This window comes from Bombina bombina, chromosome 3 (genome assembly GCF_027579735.1).
Source record: "Bombina bombina isolate aBomBom1 chromosome 3, aBomBom1.pri, whole genome shotgun sequence".
NCBI classification, from domain to species: domain Eukaryota; kingdom Metazoa; phylum Chordata; class Amphibia; order Anura; family Bombinatoridae; genus Bombina; species Bombina bombina.
The window spans coordinates 647,434,801-647,455,517 of NC_069501.1; the positions used below are offsets into that span (position 1 = coordinate 647,434,801).

Below are 20,717 nucleotides of genomic sequence, written 5' to 3' on the forward strand. Positions count from 1 at the left end.
ATAGATTGGCTCAGGATAAGAATGAGGAATTCACTTCAATACTAAGCAATGAGGGAAGGGCCAATGTGGTGTTTATATAGGGTGGAGTAATTGATGTATTGAAATCCTTAAAGGGACGGTCTGATGATGGTATTAACCAATCTCTAAGAGTAGTCCTGACAGCTGTATGCCTGGTGGTGAGGATGATGATTCATGGCTCCAGTTAAGAGTGGAAAAAAACGTGGATAAAACTACAATACGGATTAAGATGTGAAGTTTAGGTCTAGAGGTCATGCTTTTAGGAGGAGTCAGGGATGGGGCCTTGGAGGTCCACCACTCTGGGGGGGCCCACCACCTAGCAGATGCACACTGTCCATTGCAGCTGCCAGACACTCAGCTGAATAGAGGCCTGTGGGCCCATGACGATGGTATTGCCTAAAAGTGACACTATTTCCTGCCGGCGGCCATTTTTAGTGAGGACAATTTTACCAAGAGAGGATAGCACTAGAAAAGCTATTCGTTCCCCAAAATAAACATATACAGTAAAAAAATGACTTAAGAAATAAAGATGATTTAATAATATAATTTAGCCTATAAAAATCGGATGCATCCGTATTAATAGTGCACAATATAAAACATATAAAATAGAGGGATAATCTTGTCCGTAATAAATGTTACAAGTCTCTCCTTAAAGACTGAAACAGAATCAGTATTATTGACAGTCTTGTTATACACTGGATCAGTGTTTCAGACAGTGGTTCCGCCCTTACTCACTGTACCTTGAATCAGAAAGGTCCGTTGGTGTTTCGTCACACAGATGAATCATGTGACTGGATTTGACCAATCATGAGATCATTATTTCATTTAATGAGGTTGATGTGTATAGATTCGAATCTCCGGTGAAATGCTGTATAGTTAACAGAATGTATGAACAAACTAGTATTTTGGTATCCATGCAGTGTTACTGATCTTGCTAGTGGCAAGTAGCTGGGGATTATACTAGAGCAATAACTTGTCAGTATATATTTTAGATATATAGTTACCCAGAGACTTAGTACACCTGCTGGATTTTTGGCAAAACGATAGTATTTGTTCTTGTATTGGTTAGAGAAAGAAGGTTCATTCCAGGTTCTTTAGAATCTGTGTTGAATTATGTGTATTAAACACATAGAGTTTGTCCTTCAGCAGCTTCTATGCGTTTCAGCCCTTGGACCTTTATCAAGGTGCCTGAAGGTTCATTTGTCTGGCCATATATACCGGATGTTTTTGTTTTCATTACCCTTAATTTGTTTCCAGGTGATTTAAATTGTTTTTAATTGCGGAGGTATTGATGGTAGATATATTCTTTCTATGTAGATAAGTAGTTTTTAAATATACACAGTTTATTGAAATACACAGTTTGAAAAATACATACAATATTTGTTTAAGATGTTATAATGAAATCAATCATTTGAATAAATATTATATGGATAGTTTTATAATATCCTGACATAGAAAAGATAAGATCATTCTTTGCAATATATTCCTATTGGTTAGTAATTTAAGCAGAAAATAAGACATTCAACAGTGGGAAAAATAATAAATAATTATTAAAAATATATATTTATAAATATCTTACATGTTGAAAAAATATATTATCTAAGTAAAATAAAACAAAATTATGTAGAATAAAGTAAAATCACCAGTGTTGGGTGAACCCCTGAAATATATTCTATAAATTATAACTCATTTAAAATGGTTTAGATCCATTTCTGCATTTAAGCCTTTCGGGTGTAAAGTGCCTAAATTATAAATTAATTCAGCTTCTTTTAGTAAAAGTGTTTTTTTCACATTCTTGTTTCTGTTACCGGGTGTAATTGTCTTTATCCCCCAATAAAGTAATTCTTAAGTGTTTTGATTATGTTTTTCTAAAACTTCCTATATATTTGTATTTATAATTATTATTTATTCAAATATTCATGCATATCCCCAGGATGATTAAAATTATACAGATCTGACTATATCACATAATCAACACACTGACCCAATTTGGAAAGATATGAAGCCTTATATGATTTCAATAACTGACAAAAACATAAGTAAGGATAATATATCCATAATGTATTCATTGGTATTAGTAGCTGAAATGGTATATTCTATACTAACAGCAGTTTTTCAGATGCCATGGAATATATGTCAACAAATAGTTAATGTTATGATTACATAGGAGTACATATCATTGAATAAAGACTTATACAATAATAGTCAGTTTTTGGTTTTTGGGGGTTTTTTTTTTTTTTTTTTCAGAGGTGTGTACTGAATAGTAATTTATGAGAGGAATAGACTGTGACGATTTTCATCCAATTAGGAGACTGCTATCAACCACAACTAGGAATCAGATAAACTGAGGACACTGATAGGTTATCCTATAGGCGTGCACTACAGCCTTTAGCTGATTGGTTTAGCATCTCCTTACCTAGGGGTTAAAAGGCAGCACCTGGCAGTGAATCAGGTTTGTCAGTTCACTTGCTGAATCACATTGAGAAAGGCTGTGCGACAGCTGAAACATGTTTGTGTAGTTCAACTTGTTTTTAAACTTCTTTTATTACTCAACTTATACCACTTATAATTATTTTTGCTGCATTAACTTTTGCCTCATGCTACCCCTGACACCTGAAGCCGACGATTCCTGATATCGGCCAGGAATACAGGAGGGTGACATGATAGCAGCAGTGCAGTAATTGTGGTGTACCTTTAGGTAATATATCTGTGTGGGTAATGATAGGTGATGTTTATCACCTTAGTCATTAATTTTTAAATAAATTCCTTAATAAAGATTATAGATTTTAATACCAGTATATACATTTATTATTCGCTAGCAGATATTTCATGCTTTAATTTTACAGCTTATTACAAGCGATAGGTGTAAGAGTGCTTAATATCCCCTCTATACTCTCCCATTTCCTTTTCCTATTTTTTTATATTAATTTAAAGGGGCAGCACCGAGGCTATATACATTACCTCCTCTATCCTATCTTTACTCATTGATACTGTGCCTATATTTGACTTTAAAAATCGAAAAGATAAGATCCTTCTTTGCAATATATTCCTATTGGTTAGTAATTTAAGCAGAAAATAAGACTATCAACAGTGGGAAAAATAATAAATAATTATTAAAAATATATATTTATAAATACCTTACATGTTGAAAAAATATATTATCTAAGTAAAATAAAACAAAATTATGTAGAATAAAGTAAAATCACCAGTGTTGGGTGAACCCCTGAAATATATTCTATAAATTATAACTCATTTAAAATGGTTTAGATCCATTTCTGCATTTAAGCCTTTCGGGTGTAAAGTGCCTAAATTATAAATTAATTCAGCTTCTTTTAGTAAAAGTATTTTTTTCACATTCGTGTTTCTGTTACCGGGTGTAATTGTCTTTATCCCCCAATAAAGTAATTCTTAAGTGTTTTGATTATGTTTTTCTAAAAAGTGTTTGTACAATACTCTGTCTGATCTACCATATTCTATACAGTGTAGATATTCTCTTATACCATCCTTTAAAATTCTGCTAGTTTGACCTAGGTAATATAAATTGCAAGGTTTCTAGTTACACTTCTGGGAGGAGACATGGGTGCTAGTAGGTAAATGTTTATTAATTGAGGATGATGTTCACACAAAATGGAGTATGTTTAAAGGGATGTTCCAATTTACTTATATTATCAAATTTACTTTGTTGAAGAGATATATCGGTCGGTGTCTGGAGCACTACATGGTAGGACATAGTGCTGCCAACTGATGCAATATAGTTCTCCAGACGTGCAAACTACTGAGATTTTGCTATGCTTTTCAAATAAAGATACCAAGAAAATGAAGAAAATTTGATAATAGAAGTAAAATTGAATGCTCTATCTGAATCATGAATGAAAAATGTTGGTCTCATATCCCTATAAGCTTAGAGATTTCTCAAAGTTCCCAAGTACTCATTATAGGGTGTAAAGGGACAGTAATACCCTTCATTTTTCTCCCCTTGTGCATTGCCAATGATCAGTTGTATCTGCTGGAGTTGCCACCTTTTGCCCAGAAGATTCCTGGACACTTTTTAAATGGGGGTGGAGAAGGTGTGACTCAGGGTGTGGCTTGGGGCGTGGCTTCTTGTGGCCTCAAATTTAATATGAAATCAATTTTTTATATATATAAATATATAAAACAGACATATATATATATATCTACACATACATACATACATACATTTATGTATAGCAAAATAGGAAACAGCACTCTCTGGTCTTAATATAACAGAAGATGTTATATCTTATAAATATATATATGTTATATAGATAGTCAGAGGTGTCAATCAGCCTCATCATCATCTTACGGATTAACTCACTGTCAGTCAGACAGACTAAGGTCTTAGCATCAACATTATATTATAAGCCAAATTATATACACATAATTAAGCCAAAAAAATAAAAAACATTACCATACCAAGAAAAAACAGTAGACACAGAGAGCAGCAGTCAGGCAGAAATTAGAAGACTGAAGAATTCAAGTTGAGCAAACGTACTTTGTGCCTGTGCCATGTGTGCCGCTGCCCGCGGCCACCGCACCACCACCTGACCACTCTCTACTCCTCTGTTCTGCTGACTAGAATCACACTGAGCAGTCAGTAGTCAGGGACTGGGTGGGAGGAGGCTGACTCAGTGACAGGCTGTCGCGCTCAGCAGCACATGACGAATCCCCTCCTCAACCCTCTTCTACCCCACACACTCCTCCGTCTCTCCTCCAGACTCAACTCTGTGTTTTAGTAGCCCTGCTTAAAGTGAATTGCCTCTGGCCAGCAACGTTTTTTAATTTGTGCTCACTGCTGCTTGCTGTGCCAGGGGAGCTCTTAGCCCGGGGCATTTGTGGGTAGTTCTGGGACACGGGACATACAGTGTCAGACCGGGACTGTCCCAGTGATACCAGGGCGGGTGGCAACCCTAGTTGGAGTGTATTACCTCATTTAATAGCTCCTTTACTTATATATAAGCATTTGGAATAGCTGATTTTACCTGTAGTATCCCTAACTATACTGAAAGATTCTATAATTATGTATTGGCTATTGCAAAGCTGTGTAAACATAGCCATCAGAAGAAATTACACTCCCCGTAGAAGGTATGAGAGTTAAAGGGACATTTAAGTCAAAATAAACTTTTATGATTCAGATAGAGCAGCAGTTTTAAGACTCTTTCCAATGTACTTCTATTATCAAACTTTGCTCAATCTTTTTATATTCACACTTTCTGGGGAACAAGATCCTACTGAGCATGTGCACAAGCTCACAGGGTATGCGTATACTAATCTGTAATTGGTTGATGTCTGTCACATGATACAGGGGGCCAGGAAATTAGAGAGAAAATACATTTGTCAGAAAAAAATCTAATGTTTATTTGTAATTCAAAGTAGGTGTTAAATCATTGTCTTTTTATTATGTACTTGTTAATTATGATATTTTACTGCATTGAGTGGTCCTTTAAAGGGACACTGAACCCAATTTTTCTCTTTCGTGATTCAGATAGAGCATGCAATTTTAAGCAACTTTCTAATGTACTCCTATTATCAATTTTTCTTCGTTTTCTTGCTATCTTTATTTGCATCTAAGCTATTTTTTAGTGCAGCACTTGTTTATTGGTCGGTTAACTCAATCCACCAATCAGCAAGAACAACCCAAGTTGTTCAACAAAAATGGGCCGGCATCTAAACTTACATTCTTGCATTTTAAATAAAGATACCAAGAGAATGAAGAAAATGTGATAATATGAGTAAATAAGAAAGTTGCTTAAAATTGCATGCTCTATCTGAATCATGAAAGAAAAAAATTGGGTTCAGTGTCCCTTTAAGTAATAACATGTTAATTTTGAATTGTTCTCTTTATGGCCCTACATGCATTCCATTGGTGTATATGAAATTGTCTCTCAAATCCAAGCGTATTTTTTTAAACATTTCCGTCCTACACATCTCACTTTTATTTCTCACAAACTAAAAGGTGGCAAGGTTGTAACAAAATATGCAAAATACCTAATACCCTAATAGAAAAAGAAATGCATATGAAAAGTTTCCCTTTCCAGCAAACTCCATTACTTTCTATAAGAGACATCTCATAATTCGCAAGAACTGCATGTTTTTTATGATAATTTCACCTGTGAGGGTCTGCATGAAAAAACATGTCTTATCCGGTGAAGTTTAGATAATCAAGCCCTCAGTTTGGGCTATGGTTTACAGACAGATATAATATAAAGAAGCATGTGATTTTACTGCATGCTCAACCCATTTTGATAGGTTGTGATTTCAATGAACAAAAACAGTTATTTCATATATAAAAATAAACCTAATGTAGCAATTTCTCATACATGTCATGCTCTCTAGCTGGTATAAGGCCAAAAAAAACAACATTTACAATGCACTGTCCCTTTAAGCCAATTAGAGCTATAAGATAATACAACATATTTTACAGGTCATAGATGTTGGTTGATAAACTGTGAAAGAAATGTCATCCCAAAAATTGTCTATTACAGCTGTTAGAAAGGATTGGAATCTACCCCAATAATAGATATCAACATTTTCTAGCTGTTAGCATTGGTAGAATGCATTAGTTGGTTTTGCTTTGTAATACAATGATATATACAGTATTTCTATATACATATGTCATCCCACTTGTACCTTGAAATTTCTGGGTCTTGTCCTAGAAGCAGCAAAATGTTTCTACTATTTACATAAAATGCCCAACACGGAAAGCAAGAGAGAAACAGGATAATGATCCCACGCTGTATGGTTATCCCAATGAGTTTGAGATTGCTTCCTCCATAAATCTTTAAGATACAATATAAAAAAGTTTAGTGCTAATAACTATTGGTAAATAGGCAATTTAAAAATATATCAGATTATTCAGATATTTTATTATTTTAATGAATGATTATAAAAGGCCACCATTATCTCACAGATTAATGTGTTGTTGTAATGAGGAATATCTGATTACAAGCAATTTTTGGAAACAAAATGTTGTCTATTATATACTAATGATGTTTACAATCATCAGGGTCAATCTGCAGTGAAGATAAGCCTAGGTCCTATGAGACCTTCTATAATGGAGCTGCTATGACAGAAGGTTTCTCATATAAACTCCATTCCAATATTACATAGCTCATTAACAATAACCACCATTCACCTAATCCCTTTCATCATATTTAGCTTTAACCACAATGTCCCAATACCCCATCACAATTAAAGGGACACGACCCAATTTTTTTATTTCATGATTTAGATACAGCATGTTATTTTAAGCAAATTTCTAATTTACTCCAGCTGCCAGTACCTAAGATGGAGGAAATTGGTTAGAAGGGGGAGGGTTAGAGTACTTTTTGGGAGGGATCAGGGAGGTGGGAAGGTAAGGGGGTAATCCAACACTAAGGACAATAATAATTATTTAAAAAAAAAAAGTGTAAAACTGCATACTGGCAGACTGCCTGACACTACTTAAGATGGGGGTAACCATTGGGGGTGGGGAAGAGAAGAGAGCTGTTTGAGAGGAATCAGGTAGGGATCAGGGGATGGGACGTGACAGGTTGGAGGGTAATCTCTACACTAAAGCTAAAATTTACTTTACAAGATACCTAATTAACCCCTTCACTGATTGGAATAATAAATGTGTGGTGCACAGCTGCAATTAGTGGCCTTCTTATTACCAAAAAGCAGTGGCAAAGCCATATATGTATGCTATTTCTGAACAAAGGGGATCCCAGAGAATCATTTACAACCATTTGTGCCATAATTTCAGTAAGAAACCTAAAGTTAGTGAAAAAGTTAAATATTTTTTTTTTATTTCATCGCATTTGGCGTTGAAATGGGGGCATGAAATATACCAAAATGGGCCTAGATCAATACTTTTGGTTGTCTACTAAAAATAAATATATAGTTTTGATAGGTAAATTAAAAAAAAGACTCTCGGCTAGATTACGAGTTGTGCGTTAGGGTAAAAAAACAGCGTTAAGAGGTCCTAACGCTGCTTTTTTACGCCCACTGGTATTACGAGTCTTGAAGGTTTAGGGTCAACGCACACATCTTTGGCCTTACCGCAAAACGACTTACGTAAACTTTGTAAAGTCTTTTTTCTATGGGACATCCATAGCGCCGGTATTACAAGTCTATCCTGGGTGGCCAAAAAGTGAGTGGTACACCCTACCCTGTCAAGAGTCAGTAGTTAAGAGTTTTATGGTACAACGCTGTAACATAAAACTCATAACTAAAGTGCTAAAAAGTACACTAACACCCATAAACTACCTATTAACCCCTAAACAGAGGCCCTCCCGCATCGCAAACACTAAAATTTTTAACCTCTAATCTGCCGCTCCGGACACCGCCGCCACCTACATTATATTTATGAACCCCTAATCTGTTGCCCCCAACATCGCCGACACCTACATTATATGTATTAACCCCTAATCTGCCACCTCCAATGTCCCCGCAACCTACCTACCCTTATTAACCCCCAACATCGCCGACACCTACATTATATGTATTAACCCCTAATCTGCTGCCCCCAATGTTGCCGACACTATAATAAACATATTAACCCCTAAACCACCGCACTCCCGCCTCGCAAACATTAGTTAAATATTATTAACCCCTAATCTGCCGTCCCTAACATCGCTGCCACCTACCTACATTAACCTATTGGCTGATGCTATTTGCATCAGCCAATAGGATTTTTACTACCTTAATTTCTGATTGGCTGATAGAATTCTATCAGCCAATTGGAATCTAAGGGATGCAATCTTGGATGACGTCACTTAAAGGAATCTTCATTCGTCTTTAGTCGTCAGAAGAAGAGGATGCTCCGCGTCGGATATCTTGAAGATGGAGCCGCTCCGCGTCGGATGGATGAAGATAGAAGATGCCGTCTGGATAAAGACTTCTGCCCGTCTGGAGGACCACTTTGCCTGGCTTGGATGAAGACTTCTCCCGGCTTCGTTGAGGACTTAGGCCCGGTTGGATGAAGACTTCTGCGCTTCCTTGAGGTTGGATGTCCGGTCTTCAGAACTGTAAGTCAATCTTCAGGGGGTTAGTGTTAGGTTTTTTTAAGGGTGTATTTGGTGGGTTTTATTTTTTGGTTAAGGACTTTGGGCCGCAAAAGAGCTAACTGCCCTTTTAAGGGCAATGCCCATCCAAATGTCCTTTCAGGGCAATGGGGAGCTTAGGTTTTTTAGTTAGTATTTTATTTGGGAGTTTGGTTGTGTGGGTGGTGGGATTTACTGTTGGGGGTAGTTTGTATTTTTTTTTACAGGTAAAAGACCAATGCCCCGCAAAAGGCCCTTTTAAGGGCTATTGATAGTTTAGTTTAGGCTAGGGTTTTTTTGGGGGGAGGCTTTTTTTTTATTGTGATAGGGCTATTAGATTAGGTGTAATTAGTTTTAAAATCTGTAATTTGTTTATTATTTTCTGTAATTTAGTGTTTTTGTTTTTTTTACTTTTGCTAATTTAATTTAATTTATTTAATTGTTGTTAATTTAGTTAATGTATTTAATTATACAGTAGTGTAAGGTTAAGTGTTATTGTAACTTAGGTTAGATTTTATTTTATAGGTACTTTTTTATTTATTTAGCTAGGTAGTTATTAAATAGTTAATAACTATTTACTAACTATTCTACCTAGCTAAAATAAATACAAACTTTCATGTAAAATAAAAATAAAGCCTAAGCTAGCTACAATGTAACTATTAGTAATATTGTAGCTAGTTTAGGGTTTATTTTATAGGTAATATTTAATTTTAAATAGGAATTATTTAGTTATTAATAGTAAGTTTTCTTTAGATTTATTGTAATTAGATTTAAGTTAGGGGGTGTTAGGGTTAGGGTTAGACTTAGGTTTAGGGGTTAATACATTTAGTATAGTGGCGGTGACGTTGGGGCGGCAGATTAGGGGTTAATAAATGTAGGTAGGTGGCGGCGATGTTAGGGACGGCAGATTAGAGGTTATTAATATTTAACTAATGTTTGCGAGACGGGAGTGCGGGGGTTTAGGGGTTAATATGTTTATTATAGTGGAGGCGACGCTGGGGGCAGCAGCTTAGGGGTTAATAAGTGTAGGTAGGTTGCGGCAACATTGGGGGCGGCAGATTAGGGGTTAATAAATATAATGTAGGTTTTGGCGATGTTGGGGGCAGCAGATTAGGGGTTCATAAGTATAATGTAGGTGGCGGCGGTGTCCGGAGCAGCAGATTAGGGGTTAATAAATATAATGGAGGTGTCGGTAATGTAGGGGGCAGTGTAAGATTAGGGGTGTTTAGACTCGGGGTTCATGTTAGGGTGTTAAGTGTAAACATAAAATGTGTTTCCCCATAGGAATCAATGGGGCTGCGTTACTGAGTTTTACGCTGCTTTTTTGCAGGTGTTAGACTTTTTCTCAGCCGGCTCTCCCCATTGATTCCTATGGGGAAATCGTGCACAAGCACGTACGACCAGCTCACCGCTGACTTAAGCAGCGCTGGTATTGGAGTGCGTTAAGGAGCAAAATTTTGCTCAAAGCGCACTTCTTTCCTTTTAACGCTGAGTTTGTAAAAACCCGTAATACCAGCACTGCAGGTAGGTGAGCAGTGAGAGAAAACTGCTCGTTAGCACCGCATAGCCTCTAACGCAAAACACGTAATCTAAGTGTCTATTTCTGTTTGAATGGAGTGATGGAAAAATTGCTAAAAATGCTCTGGTCTTTTGGGGGACGTTTTAGTCTAAAATGCTTGGTCCTTAAGGGATTAAAATTGCATGCTCTATCTGAATCATGAAAGAAAAAATTGGGTTTAGTATCCCTTTAATAAAGGTAAATTCAGATCAAGCGCCAGTAATATACCTCAAAGCTAGTATACAGAGACCTCCTAGCTGGTCTCAATGTAAGTAGATCAAGTGGTGTGTTGTATACAGCGCCAAAGGCAGAGGTATTAAGGAGGAGGAACACTCTGAAGTAAAATAATAATAAAACTCTAATTTATTACATACAGATAGATAGATTAAAAATAGATTAAAATATAACAATGTGGATAGTAGAAATCAATCTAACAATCTAACAATGTAACAATGTGTGGAATAAAATATCTTGACCAATGGATATGAATTTCAGATCATAGATGATACATACATAAACAGATGAATAATGGTAGATGACCAAACAGGATTCAAATTTGGATTGTTATCCCATATAAAGTGCAGTGAGAGTCCAACATAAAAAATCCAATCTGAGAATAGTGTCAGTAGTGTCAATAAATCTTCAAGGATGTGTAGTTTTCAAATGATTATCCAAAAGATAAAAATGATGTAGCAAGCAAAAACTATCAAAAATATAGTGAGTTGGGAAAAAACAAAAATCAAAAACAAAATAGTGTACACAAAAATATACATATATGTAAAAATAGAAAAATGAAACCAAAAAAATCAAAAAGATAATAAAACTGTAATTTATTACATACAGATAGATAGATTAAAAATATAACAATCTGGATAATAGAAATCAATCTAACAATATAACAATGTTGTAACAATGTGTGGAATAAAATATCTTGACCAATGGATATGAATTTCAGATCATAGATGATACATACATAAACAGATAAATAATGGTAGATGACCAAACAGGATTCAAATTTGGATTGTTGTCCCATATAAAGTGCAGTGAGAGTCCAACATAAAAAAAACAATGTGAGAATAGTGTCAGTAGTGTCAATAAATCTTCAAGGATGTGTAGTTTTCAAATGATTATCCAAAAGATAAAAATGATGTAGCAAGCAAAAAAAAATCAAAAATATAGTTGGGAAAAAACAAAAATCAAAAATCAAAAACAAAATAGTGTACACAAAAACATATATATCTAAAAATAGAAAAATTAAACCAAAAAAATCAATAAGATCTTGTGATGGTTAACTCCCCAATGAGGTCCTGTGGTCCTCTGACTTCCTTGTTATAAATCAAACATGTATCAAAAAAATCATAGAAAAAAACAAAATAAATGCATAGTGTAGATGTACAAAAACCATATAATCTAAAAGAAATAAGCTTACCAATTGTCGACACGTTTTGGCCTAGATGTGGCCTTTTTCAAGACAGTAAAGGGTGTAGCTCTAAGTGGCCTTTTATATGGTAAGCCTATTAGTGTTTGGGCGCTAAAAATTATCAGGGGCCGCCCACTTCCTGTCATTGTGTATTGTGGGTAAAATTGTTTTCAAAATGATTAAAAAGGTTAAATTCAATACTGTACATGAATACATAGATGGTAATATAATCTTATTTGACATTAGTACATGAAGTGTTGTAAAAATGTATAAATATATATACTACCTTCTTTAAACTGTGTAAAACCGTATCTAGTAACATACAGGAAGCACTTCAGGTTATTATTATAAGATAACTTCCGGTTCTAACATTCTGAAGAGGTGTATAATTATATAAAAATAGAAACTGCATCAATCTATAATTGAATACTGAGTCCCATCTTCATATTGAGGTATATTATGCCTCTTATAGTGATACAAACTCATTAGATTTAAAATTACAGCATCGATCCTCCAAAAATAATGAAATATTGTAAAATTGCAAAACCGGAACTGACCATTACGTCACTTGCGGTATCGGGCATTCGTCACTTCCGGTATCGGTCTTTTACAGAGAAAGATAATGGGCTAATAGATGTTCATATAGGAGGTCAGAAGTCCTTCTTAATCTGCAGTTAACAGAAAATTCATCTACAGTCAACAAGGATTCACTGTAGAAGAATTTTAAATTGTTTGGAAAACATAAAAATGGAGGTGGACAATTATGTCACTTCCGGTGGTGCCGATATTCATATGGAATATAGAGGATAATAACTTATCTATATAGCCCCAAAACAATGCATTCATGTACAGTATTGAATTTAACCTTTTTAATCATTTTGAAAACAATTTTACCCACAATACACCATGACAGGAAGTGGGCGGCCCCTGATAATTTTTGGCGCCCAAACACTACTAGGCTTACCATATAAAAGGCCACTTAGAGCTACACCCTTTACTGTCTTGCAAAAGGCCACATATAGGCCGAAACGCGTCGACAATTGGTAAGCTTTTTTCTTTTAGATTATATGGTTTTTGTACATCTACACTATGTTTTTATTTTGTTTTTCTCTAGGATTTTTTGATACATGTTTGATTTATAACAAGGAAGTCAGAGGACCACAGGACCTCATTGGGGAGTTAACCATCACAAGATCTTTTTGATTTTTTTGGTTTCATTTTTCTATTTTTACATATATGTATATTTTTGTGTACACTATTTTGTTTTTGATTTTTGTTTTTTCCCAACTCACTATATTTTTGATAGTTTTTGCTTGCTACATCATTTTTATCTTTTGGATAATCATTTGAAAACTACACATCCTTGAAGATTTATTGACACTACTGACACTATTCTCAGATTGGATTTTTTATGTTGGACTCTCACTGCACTTTATATGGTATAACAATCCAAATTTGAATCCTGTTTGGTCATCTACCATTATTCATCTGTTTATGTATGTATCATCTATGATCTGAAATTCATATCCATTGGTCAAGATATTTTATTCCACACATTGTTACATTGTTAGATTGTTAGATTGATTTCTACTATCCACATTGTTATATTTTAATCTATTTTTAATCTATCTATTTGTATGTAATAAATTAGAGTTTTATTATCATTTTACTTCAGAGTGTTCCTCCTCCTTAATACATCTGCCTTTGGCGCTGTATACAACACACCACTTGATTTAGCATCCCTTTAAGCCTAACTACAATCTCCCACCAGCACAAAAAAAAACACACCCAAAGAGACACCTTTCGCAAACCCACTGAACGTTAAACTATCTCCATCCCTCATATCTGACCCATACTATATATAGGCCCCAATGCATCCCCACTGTTAAAGGGACACTAAACCCAAATTTTTTTCTTTAACAATTCAGATAGAGCATGCAATTTTAAGCAACTTTCTAATTTACTCCTATTATCAATTTTTCTTTGTTCTCTTGCTATCTTTATTTTAAAAGCTGGAATGTAAATCTTAGCAGACAGACAATTTTAGGTTCAGCACCATGGATAGTGCTTGCTTATTAGATGCTGACATTACCCACCAATAAGCAAGCATAGTCCAGGTTCTCAAAGCAAAAATGGGCGGGCTCCTATGCATCACATTCCTGCTTTTTAAATAAAGATATCAAGAAAACAAAGAAAAATTGATAATAGGAGTAAATTAGAAAGTTGCTTAAAATTGCATGCGCTATCTAAACCATTAAAGAAAAAAATTGCGTTTAGTGTCCCTTTAATTTCCTCATATGCAGCCTCCTCCCCATCATAAATAACCCCCAATATCAAATAACACAAAAGTAAAAAAAAATTCTACTTTAAACAAAATGCCTGATGTCTGAGTTAATTTTATTCAGTCTTCTACCTCTTCTGGACAGCAGCACAAGGTCAGTCTTCATCTTGATCCTTGTTGTATTCTGGGTTAATCGGTCATGGATGGATCGGCTAAACATCAAAGTTTAGCCCACCCACTCTATTAAAGGCTAGATTACGAGTGGAGCAGTAATAAACCACTCCCCCTCACACGCTAACAGCACTTAAGTTCTGCTCTTTACGTGAGTCAAGTAGCACACGTATTACAAGTTGAAAGTAAATCTTTTTTCACTTGTGCGCTAAACTGACATGTGCAAAGAGCAGAAGTTAGAATATTGCGACTTCATTAACATACTCTACCATTGTCGTCAATGAAGAGAGAAAAGTGGGGAAAAAAACATACTCTCGCACTAGCCTAAATCTCCATAAGCCCCCTACTCTAATAACCCTATAACTGCTGGATAGCCCACTGCAAAGTCCCCACTACACTATTAAACCCTATACAGCCACAACCTTATCACAAAGTAACACACTACACTATTAACCCCTAAATGTCCCACCCCCCATTGCAAAGTGACCCACTAACATCTTAACCGCTAACAACCGTAAGATACACCAAAACAGAGTAACCTTATCTGTGAAAAAAACTAACAGTACATTTAAAAAGAAACTAACCTTACAAAAAAAATACCTTTACAAAATACAACAAATAAATTACCAAAAATAAAAAAGAGTTATGCCTATTCTAAAACCCTGCTTGAAAAAAACACCCTAAAATTTTAATTTTGCTGAAAAAAACACCCCAAAACAAAAAGTCTATCTAAAAATAAACTACTCTAAAAATTACCCTAAAAAAGGTATTTGGCTGGGCATTGCCCTTAAAACAGAATTTAGCTCTTTTGCTGCCCAGGAAAAAAAAAAAGAAAAAAACCCTACAAAAGGCACTTTTAAGGGCTAGTCTGCAATTTAGTTAGTATGGTTTTTTTTATGTTGGGGTGGTTAACTGGGGTTTTAGAATAGGCATAACGTTTTTTTTATTTTTGGTAATTTGATTGTTGTTTTTTGTAATGGTAGGTTTTTTATTTTTTGTAATTGTAGATTGTTGTTTTTTTCAAAGTAATGTTAGGTTGTTCTTACAAGTAATGTTAGGTTGTTAGATTTAAGGTAAGGTTAGTTTTTTTTATTTTAAAGGTAAGGTTCTTTTTTTTTTAAAGGTACTGTTTTTTTTTTACAGCTAAGATTAGTCTGTTTTGGAGTAACTTAGGGGGTGTTCGGTTAGGGGGTTTAGATGTTAGTGGTTTTACTTTGCGATGGGTTGTGTGGTGATTTAGGGGTTAATATTGTAGTGGGTTACTTTGTGATGGGGTTGTGGTGGTTTAGGGGTAAATGGTATAGTGGGTTACATTTACACTCCTCAGGCTATCGATAGCGCTCCACTAGTAATCTGTCCCTTAATAGTTAATGTAATTATTTTGTAATGTTAGCTCACTAGTGCACAATCTTGATAAACTTGTGAAATATTTTGATAGAACTGCATTCAAGAACCAGCAAGTGAGGTTCAAGATGAAGAGGGCCTGATGTTTAATCATAAAGAACCTCCAACCAGAATTCACTATAAGAGCAATTAAATTGTGGCATTCATTCTCAAAGGAGGTAGTGAATGCCAATACCTGAGATACATTTAAAATTATTTGGATACATTTCTGGCTAGAAACAGAATTCATGGATTTGATTGTTTGTGTTAAATGGGTCACCTTTTAATGGGATTAATTAACGCTCAACTGCACTTTTTGTAGTTCAATTAGATTTGTATAGGTTAAACTTGATTGACTTTGGTCTTTTTTCAACCTCATCTACTATGTTACTATGTAATATTATAGGTTTTTTATTACTTTTACACAAGTTTTTTTTTTTCTTTTGTATAATGTGATTTGTTGGGTTTGGTAGTGGGTGTTATTTGCAGTTGAGGAGGGGGTGGCATAAGAAGGGGTTTGCCAAGGAGGGCAGTACATAGGAATTTATGTAATCAGGAATTTCTTAATGATGAAATTATGTAGGGAAAGTTTAGAACTGAAGGGGGTTGTAATGGTGAGATTTAAATTTAGACCAAGGTGGGGTAATTTATGGTGTGGGAGATTCCAGTTAGAGTTATTAGTGGTTGGGTAACAGGGCCAGCCAATATAATTAGTTGTAGCAGGTAAGCTATGGTTAATTATGAAAAAGGACATAGGGATAACCATTAAGGTTATTTGCAGGAAAGGAGGTCATGGGGTTATGTCATGGGTGATAGGGCTAAACTGTAGAGAGGGGTAACTAAATGTTCCACTGGATTTTTGCTTACTTACAGCAGCTGGAAAGATGTCTTTAGGGATTGCTATGAAAAATGGGTTATTGAGAACATTGTGGTACTGTACTTAAAGGGACATGAAACCCAAAATGTTTATTTCATGATTTAGGTAGATGATACAATTTTAAACAACTTTCCAATTTACTTCTATTATCTAATTTACTTTGCTCTCTTGGTATCCTCTGTTGAAAAGCATACCTAGGTAGGCTCAGGAGCAGCAATGCACTTCTGAGAGCTAACTGCTAATGGTGGGCTGCATATACAGTATATACCTCTTGTGTTTGGTTCACCAAATATGTTCAGCTAGCTCCTAGTAGTGTGTTGCTGGCTGCTATGATCTAGGTCATTTTGTTTCCACATTTCTTATTAGGTTCAGAGGCTGTTTTACTAGTGAAATTTTTGCAAAACAAATTAATCGCAGTCTGAGAAAAAAATACTTCTAGGCACTATGGAAATACTTATGCTGCTACATTTTTATAGTGGTTTCATTATAATGACTTGCATAGGATTTGGAACATTACCTTTGCCATATTTGAGGGTTCATGCTCTAAGGCAGGGGAGCTCAACATTGGCTCTCCAGAGGTTATCAAACTACATTTCCATAATGCTCAGCCAGATTGCTCAGCCAGTGTCTGAACATCCTGGGGAATGCTGGCTGAGCATCATGGGAAATGTAGTTCCAAAACCTCTGTAGAGCCAAGGCTAAGCACCCCTGTTCTAATAGAATCTATGTAATTCTGTCTTCAGTGTTTTTACAGATCTTTGAATGTATGTTGGAGATTTCATACACTTATAAGTAATACTAATGTTAAATATAGATTGTAAGGATTAAACATACCTGGGAAATAATTGTATCAAATGCTGAACATAGCCCCAGTCCAATCGGCAAGCCTGTAATTGATGTGAACTGAAAAACATCAATGACACCCATGATCCAGTTTCCTGGTCAAAATAAGACTTGGTCACTTACATAAGGATTGCAAATGAATATATGATAATATTTCTAGTTTTCTTGGTTTAAGGTACAAATCGAAACGGCTAATATAATTTTACTTTGGGATAATAAATCATTATATATCTGTCAGTACTGCTCATGATATTAAAATAAACGGATATCTTAAAAAAACACCTGATTTAGAGATTGATAATATCCATTACTGGAAATACTTTAAGCCTGTCAATTATATTAATATATTTGGATATTTACTGGGGAAATTTTGTTTCTACACAGCATTATTAATAAAACATTTTTAACAATATCAGCATTAGTGTATACTCACAGAGCTAGAAAGCATATATACATCCAGTTCTATCTTTCCAAGATGACCACAAAATATTGCTGTTACAATAAATGGTGCAAGGTCCAACAAACCTGTAGCAATCTATAAAAAATGGGTGATAAAAAATGTATTTATTAGCATTATTCAAATTACAAAATATTTAGGTACACTGAAAAATCAGCAGCTATTTAGATTTTTTTTTTTTTTTTAAATCAAACTGCCATTTTAAAAATGGGCAATCTGCTAATCAGCCAGTGAGCAGTAAGGCCATAAGTCCAATATTCATTTCCTATCAGCTTCAAACAAAAAATAAACAGCTTTAATCTACATTTTTTCATGCAGAAAAAAAAATATTTTAAACATGTTTCAATTTCAATTATGCTCTAAAAGTGCCTACCTCCCATGACAAACACTACATAGCTGTGTTCTTGTGGCAGGTTTCGCCATTACTACAATAATCAACTGAAAATAACAGGTGAGTATGACTCCTGGTGTAAAAAAGAGTGTTTCTTTCATGTAATTGGCAAGAGTCCATGAGCTAGTGACGTATGGGATATACAATCCTACCAGAAGGGGCAAAGTTTACCAAACCTCAAAATGCCTATATATACACCCCTGCCCTCACCACACCCACAATTCAGTTTTACAAACTTTGCCTCCTATGGAGGTGGTGAAGTAAGTTTGTGCTAGATTTCTATGTTGATATGCCCTTCTCAGCATGTTGAAGCCCGGTTCCTCTCAGAGTACAGTGAATGTCAGAGGGATATTAAAGGGACACTGAACCCAAAATTTTTGTTTTCTAATTCAGAAAGAGCATGCCATTTTAAGCAACTTTCTAATTTACTCCTATTATCAATTTTTCTTTGTTCTCTTGCTATCTTTATTTGAAAAAGAAGGCATCTATGCTTTTTTTGAGTTCAGTACTCTGGACAGCAATTTTTTATTGGTGGATGAATTTATCCACCAATCAGCAAGGACAACCCAGGTTGTTCACCAAAAATGGGCCGGCATCTAAACTTACATTCTTGCATTTTAAATAAAGATACCAAGAGAATGAAGAAAATTTGATAATAGGAGTAAATTAGAAAGTTGCTTAAAATTCCATGCTCAATCTGAATCATGAAAGAAATTTTTTGGGTACAGTGTCCCTTTAAGGGATTATCACCTATTGAATACAATGGTCTTCCTAACGGGGATCTATTTCATAGGTTCTCCGTTATCAGTTGTAGAGATTCATCTCCTACCTCCCTTTTCAGATCGACGATATACTCTTATATACCATTACCTCTACTGATTCTCGTTTCAGTACTGGTTTAGATATCTGCTATATCCCTTACTTAAGACACTCTCAGCTATGGTTTGGCACTTTATATATAGAGTTCTAAATATATGTTTGTACTTATATTTGCCATGATTCAGGTTTATCAGTATATTTCCTTTTTGCAGACTGTCAGTTTCATATCTGGGAAATGCTTTTTAAAAATAAAAAATAAAAATATTTCTTACCTGAGGTTTTCAAATTGACTTTTTCTAAATTGTGGGCAGAATTAGGCTTGCGAGAGCACAAAATGCTATAATTTATTGCGTCATTCTTGGTGCGAGACTTTTTTGGCGTGAAAAATTACGTTTGTTGATGCAAATTCGGCATTTCCGGCGTCTAAGTTGGTGCCTAGTCTTTTCATGAGGTTGCGTCATCTATGAAGCTCGAGTTTCGTTCCGGATGTTTTTGGCGCCAAAAAATGTTTTCAGTTTGTGGTGCATCATACTTGGCGCTAAACATTTTTTCATTATTTAAGACCTCATTTCTTTTGCCTCTGGTCTTTTTTTCTATGTCAGAGTCCTATTCTGTTTGCATTTTTTCCCATTCCTGAAACTGTCATATAAGGAAATTGATAATTTTGCTTTATATGTCGTTTTTTCTTTTACATACTGCAAGATGTCACAATCTGATCCTGTCTCAGAATTTACTACTGGAATCCTGCTGCCTGATATCGGTTCTACCAAAGCTAAGTGCATTTGTTGTAAATTTTTGGTAACTGTTCCTCCAGCTGTAGTTTGTAATAGTTGTCATGATAATCTTTTACATGCAGAGAATGTTTCCATCAGTAGTAATTCATTACATGTTGCAGGTCCTTCAACATCTAATGCTCAGTATATTCCTGTAAATTTAAGAGAATTTATTTCTGATTCCATTCAGAAGGATTTGTCTGCCATTCCACCTTCTAATAAAAGTAAAAGGTCTTTTAAAACTTCTCATAGAGTTGATGAATTTTCTAATGACCGACAACATACTGATTTATCTATCTCTGATGAGGATCTGTTTGATTCAGAGGATCCTGCCTCAGATATTGACACTGACAAATCCTCTTATTTATTTAAAATGGAGTATATTCGTTCTTTATTAAAACTGTTGATTGCATTAGATATGGAGGAGACTAGTCCTCTTGATACTAAAACTAGTAAACGTTTAAATTTGGTTTATAAACCTCATGTAGTTATTCCAGAGGTTTTTCCAGTTCCTGATGCTATTTCAGATATGATTTCTAAGGAATGGAATAGACTGGGTACTTCTTTTACTCCTTCTTCAAGGTTTAAAATTTTTTTTATCCTTTGCCGACTGATAGATTGGAGTTTTGGGAAAAGATCCCTAAAGTTGATGGGGCCATCTCTACTCTTGCTAAACGTACAACTA

The 20,717-nt window shown here is 35.0% G+C and overlaps 1 protein-coding gene across 1 annotated transcript in view; it reads right to left on the minus strand.

Annotated features, from left to right (window-relative positions):
- LOC128652465 (multidrug and toxin extrusion protein 1-like) overlaps positions 1–20,717 on the minus strand; it is a 191,073-nt gene that overhangs the window by 140,574 nt on the left and 29,782 nt on the right. Inside the window, exons 2-4 of the mRNA XM_053705403.1 lie at positions 18,026–18,127; positions 17,584–17,652; positions 6,667–6,815 (exon numbers count right to left, since the gene is read on the minus strand). Coding sequence (XP_053561378.1) covers positions 6,667–6,815; positions 17,584–17,652; positions 18,026–18,127 — 320 coding nt within the window. The remainder of the gene's footprint in view (positions 1–6,666; positions 6,816–17,583; positions 17,653–18,025; positions 18,128–20,717) is intronic.